This window comes from Theobroma cacao, chromosome 9, assembly GCF_053813885.1.
Source record: "Theobroma cacao isolate CCN51 chromosome 9, ASM5381388v1, whole genome shotgun sequence".
Classification (NCBI taxonomy): domain Eukaryota; kingdom Viridiplantae; phylum Streptophyta; class Magnoliopsida; order Malvales; family Malvaceae; genus Theobroma; species Theobroma cacao.
The window spans coordinates 5,645,240-5,651,239 of NC_142647.1; the positions used below are offsets into that span (position 1 = coordinate 5,645,240).

The 6,000-nt window shown below is 35.7% G+C and overlaps 1 protein-coding gene across 1 annotated transcript; it reads left to right on the plus strand.

The window, feature by feature from the left end:
• Positions 1-150: 150 nt before the first annotated feature.
• On the plus strand, positions 151-3,821 carry LOC18588562 (basic helix-loop-helix (bHLH) DNA-binding superfamily protein). The gene is made up of 9 exons (XM_007013048.3): positions 151-703; positions 889-1,216; positions 1,568-1,642; positions 1,989-2,054; positions 2,303-2,368; positions 2,527-2,583; positions 2,755-2,799; positions 3,121-3,168; positions 3,277-3,821. Exons 1-9 carry the CDS (start codon positions 453-455, stop codon positions 3,409-3,411), a joined length of 1,071 nt encoding a protein of 356 aa, XP_007013110.3. The 5' UTR covers positions 151-452; the 3' UTR covers positions 3,412-3,821.
• The last annotated feature ends 2,179 nt before the right edge of the window (positions 3,822-6,000 follow it).

Consider the following 6,000-nt stretch of genomic DNA (forward strand, 5'->3'; position numbering starts at 1 on the left):
TATGTCAAAAGTTACAGTAGCCGGTGAATTCTTTTATTTTTTTAATTTGTTTTGTTATTTAATTAAGAAATTGAGAATTGCTTGCGCCTTTTCTGTCCCACTTTGAGATAAAGCAAAAGCAGCGAAAAAGCAAGAAAGAAAAAGAAAAACATAAAAGAAAGGAAGAAAGAAAAAGGCAGAGTCATAAAGAAAGAAAGGAAAGAGAGAAAAATAAAGGTTCTCAAAACTCCATGATTCAAATTCTCCTCAAGAAATAGGACTTGAGGGTCTTTCTCTTTTCTTCTCTCTACTTAAACCAGAGTTTGAAGACCTCTCAAAGTTTCTTCAAAGACTTGTTTGGGAGCTAGCTTCAAGCAAACAAAAAAAAGGGAAACGAAAACAAGGAGTAATTAAAAGAGAGAGTTTCAAGTGACCGCCGTCATCATCATCAAAGTTTTTGCTAAGGAAAGGCCATGAACCGAGGAGTCTTGCAGAGCTCAACAGTGCAGCAGATGATGGCCGGAAACCCTAACTGGTGGAGCATTAACAGCATGCGCCCACCAACTCATCATCAACAACCTTCTCCTTTCCTGCCTCCTCCTCCTACTTTCTTCCCTCAATACACTCCCACCTCTTCTTCTTCTTCCTCCTCCTCTTCTTCACTTCCTATTCCTTCTTGGCATGATAACCAGGAGCTTCCTGAGTCCTGGAGTCAACTACTCTTGTAACTCTCTCTCTCTTTCTCTATCTATTGTGTATCGGCTTTAGATTAATGCTATCTTTTGTTTTCTACACATACTCTTACAGTATTATACATACACGATGCATGTTTTGGACTCGATCTTTAAATTGACTTGATGAGCTGATAAAAGACAGGCAGTTTAATTGAGTTATTACATGTTATTTTAGGGGTGGATTCGTGGGTGAAGAAGAAAAGGGTGGTATAGGCCAGTTTCAAGTTCAAGTACCCAAGAAGGTGGAGAACTGGGAGGAACAAGCATTACACCAAGCCTCAAATGCTTCTGTTGTGGATGTGAAGCAAGAAAACTCCGCAAGCAGCTATGTGTATGGGCATGCAAATGAAGATTTTCATCAGGCAACTAAACCAGCTTGGTCTCATCAGATAATGCCTGCCTCATCCCCCAAATCCTGCGTAACAAGTTTCAGCAGTAACATGTTGGATTTTTCTGGCAACAAAGCTGATGTAAGGCATCCACCTCCAGATCGCTCTTCTGAGGTACTGAGAACGGGACAAAAGGAAAGAGCAGAGAGTATTAATTCTTCATGATATATATACAATGATAGATAGAAAAAAAATTTCCAGACATTTTAGGGTTTCCTGATTTATTTGAAGTACTTATCAAATTTATGCATGAATTATACCCATAATTTGATCTATTCTACTTTGATAAAGTAGTACAACCGGTGGTTGATGAATAGTGTTTTATATAACAAGGTTAGTTAGCTGAATGTCTTCTTCTAGGCCTTGAAGGGTTTTTTTTTTTAACTAACCGTCTCTGATTTATCAGATTGCTGTCCAATCAGAATTCTCATCTTACTTTCTTCCTTTTCTTTTCTTTTTCTGTAGTGTAACAGCACTGCAACTGGTGGGACATTAAAGAAAGCTAGGGTTCAACCTTCTGCAACCCAATCTACCTTCAAGGTAATGTACAAAAAATACCCAGTAAAAATACCTAACCCTTTCAGCCTTCTCTCCTTCTCTCTCTGTCCTACACTCCACAAAAACGCAATTTGCACGCACACCCACAAGATACCCACAAGCAGAAAAACACACATCCGTGGGCTGGTAAAGTAGTTGTCCTTCACTTGATTGTCCATTTCTTCACGGATGACGATTCTTTGGCTATAGCTATGATCCCTTTTCTTCTGTTAATGTAGAACAAAAAGAATACTACTATCATAATTTAGTTAAAAGTAATTAATGGCGGAACCTAATCAAGTTCTCATCAACTTGTTTTTTCTGATTAATTTGTGCAAATTAATACCAGGTGAGGAAGGAAAAATTAGGAGACAGAATTACTGCACTTCACCAGCTCGTTTCTCCATTTGGGAAGGTAATTAGCTTTAATCAATGAAGTTAAGAAGGCTCAAAGATTTAGATCTTGCAGACGAAAATGGAATAAAAAACATTTGTATTCTTTACGGGGAAACCCATAAAGAAGGACTTTTTCCAAAGATGAAAGTTTCCTTCCTTCTTCATAGTGTTTTTTTTCCCTCCCCCTCTTTAAGCATTTTTTTTTAAAGAAAAAGACATTAAATATTACTTTGGAGGGTTGTGGTGTGATATTTTTCTCTTTTGCAGACTGACACAGCCTCTGTCTTGTTAGAGGCTATTGGGTACATCAGATTCCTTCAGAGTCAAATTGAGGTGATGTTTCTTCCTTCCCCCACTCTTTTTTGCAAACAACCATGAACCAGTGACGGCACAGTGTTTAAAGCCTCAGCCTCACAATGTTCCTTTAACATTCCTTTACTTATATTGAAGTCTTCCTTCGCTTATAGTATGTATATCCCCCTTGAATGTAGGCTCTCAGCTTACCGTACTTGGGCAGTGGATCAGGAAACATGAGGCAGCAACAATCTGTAAGAAAACTATTTCCATCATCCTTAATATTTCTCACTTCCCGAAGCCAAAAAACAAAAGGATAAAAATCCGTCTGCACGTGGAATTGTGTATGTATGCATGTGCATGAAGAATATAAATTTTGAATAATGTGGTATTAATTGATTAATGATTATACTCTTTTTGTTTAGGTTCAAGGGGAGAGAAATTGTATATTTCCTGAAGACCCCGGTCAGGTATGTATAATAAGCTTTATTGGATCCATTGCCTCAAAGGAACTTGGTGGGAAGTGGGAAACTTGAATTTAATTGGAATAGCTACCCGTTTACTGTGTTTTCTTTTTGAGGACCAATAAAGATAGTGTCAAAAGAACAATGTTCTCAGCTTTATAGCTTTATTCTTTATTAAGATCTATAAAAGAATAGAATTATTATCAGTACCCTTTGTTTGCATTTTGAAATAATTAACATCTTATAAACAAATAAGAAACAATGATGCTTGGTTTGACAAATCAATTAAAATGCTAATACTTTTTCGGATGCCATCTTTTTGTTTAGCTGTTGAACGATAACTGCATGAAGAGGAAAGGTGGTCCTGATCAGCAGGTAACTCTCGCCGCCCTGTAACATTATTCCTCCTTCTTCCTTCTTTTTTCCCTTTACATGCATGATATAAAATGGAATTATTAATAAATTTACTTTTCCATTTTCCAGGATTCTCATGAAGAACCGAAGAAGGACCTGAGGAGTAGAGGGCTGTGCCTGGTTCCTGTGTCATGCACACTGCAAGTTGGGAGTGACAATGGAGCAGATTACTGGGCTCCTGCCCTTGGCGCCGGATTCCGATAGAAAATGGTTATTACAACTGTTGGAAGGGCAGCTAGCAGCTTTATCCAGCACATGACTTCAAAAAAAAAAAAAAAAGCAACAAAAAAGAAGACTAAAGAGCAGCTTCATGAAACGATATAACATCATGAGCAGTCACTCTGCTAAAAAGTCTAAGGCTGATTGCTCATGATGCTATACAATCTTTCTTGGACTTGTAGATGTTTGTGTGCTAAGCTCTAGCTTGGGTGATTCAGAGACCTACCTCTCTCTAATTTACTGAGATTTTAAGCTTATCGTTATTTTTCTTAGCTTTAACTTTAAATTATGATTAGCTGCTGCTACACTATTTGCTTTCATGTATATCCAGTTCTCTAGTAGTATGATTTAATCATTTTAATGCTGCATTGACTGAAAGCAGCATTCCTGAATCATCATCATCTTCGGCAGTATGGTATCTTACCTTATATTTGATATTAATTTTAAGCATATATATAACTATATAAGCCAAATTAAGGAATTCAGGCTTTAAGATAATAAAGCCTAGAGTTTACCAATATTAGACTTCCATAAAATTATTTTTTCTTCCTTTTTTCCAAGCCCTTTCATGGAAAATGTCTCCAAAAATATATGGTGACAAGAGTCCCACGTGCGTATTTTTTTTATATAAGATTCTAACAAGAAGGAAATTACATCATACTCCAATTTACGTGCAAGATGCAACACCCCTATTTATGTCATCAATTCAACCCACAAATCATAAGTATTTTTATTGGTTCTAACATCAATGTTCAAGATGTGACACGTGTCATGTGTCAATGATTCTGTCCCATGTGGCGCATGCATTTCATGTCAATATGATGTTATTTGTTTGGCATGGTTTGCAATGTCACCAACCCCACTACTCCAAGCAAAGCTAGCTAAATCTTCCTTTTCTTTTCTTTTCTTTTTTTTCCCTAAAGAATTAATGTCTTTCTTTCGCCCCCTAGTACGAGTACAAGCACAATAATGGTGTCCCATACGTATTTCCTACTAAAAATATATGCAACCCTACCAAAACCAAACAATTCTGCTGGAAATATTGCTTGCAAATTAGGAATTTAGGATATATAATAATTGCATATATCTCTTACTTAAATAATGCGATTGGAATATTCTATTCTCAAATAAATAAAAAAAGAAAAAAGAATAAGGATATCTTAATAAGGTTTTCTTAATGCACATTTGATTTTAATGCTTTCTAGAGACGTGACTTGGACTAATGTATAGCTCATTAATGCATATTATCACTTTCTCTTTAAAAATAAAACTACCACCAGTTTGATCATTATTTGATAACTGCTCTTCCTATATGATGAATTACTTGGATTTTGAATAAAATAGTAACAGTGACGAAGGCATTAAATTAATGAGCCCATGTGGCTCAAACTTTCCCTCCAAATTTCAATCTATATCCCATTCTTAAACTTAATTAGTCATGAAAAACCCAAAAATTATCATAACTAATTAACATATTTTGCAATATATATGTGTGTGTTAATTGGTTTTCTATATAAAAACTGACAATGTTAAATAAAATAAAGTTCCAATCTCGCTCATTGTATAACCGAACCTTGTATAATACTTGGATTTGAATCTTGTAACGTCAATTCAAACTTTATAACAGAACTAGAATGAGAAACCGTGGCCCATTATGTTTTGGGCCATGATTTTTTTCTTCTTAATTTTCTTCTGGGCCACATAGTGTTGAGGGTTGCCTAGGAAACGTTGATGTTGTCAGTGGGCTTTATGATCCAACAGTTAGACTTCTCTACTTCTTCTGCAGACTGCAAATATCAATAATCTCTTTTTCTTTATCTTGATCAGGATATATTATTATGTTATTTGATGACTATTCTGAAGATAAAGTAGAAGAAGTTCATTTTCATCAAACTCTTTTATATGTCAATAGATGGGTATAGTCAGTAGCCAAAATATATACATAATTCAGTTGAAAAGTTTGGTATTTTTTTGGATACATTAGTTTTCTTTCTTTACTTGACGCAAATTTCATTTTGATAAAGTTTCCATAGACGACCAGATTGGCTTATAGGGCAGTTTCCCATTGAACACCATGAGCCTGATTTGGACCGACGTGGAGCGATTATCTGCAATTTGAGATGAGGATGAGCCATGGACTCAGTACATTAAATGTTCAAGTGTAGTATGTTACAATAATAAGTTTAAGATATAAATGAATTTAATACGCTTAATTATTTTGTTGGATCGTAAGTGTACGTATTCTTTATTTAATGAGTCAACTTTGAATTTTCTTTTCTTTTTTTATAAAAAAATTAAAATGAATTTACAATTTGCTTCCGGATTCCTGATTCCAGCCAGGTTTGCAAGCCTAACGAGTAACAAGCAGCAGCCAAGCCAGCCAACCTAACTTGAATTACACGAGATCATGTTTACATCACACCAGGTCCCCATATTCTAATAGTTGAACTTATACGGCTAGGCAGTAGGGACCCACTTAACAGCGCAACTCTTCTTTCCTTTCCTTCACTACGTTACGAGTACTATCCTCATATCTCATCCTCCAATGTTTGGTTGTCGACAAAACAATTTGTC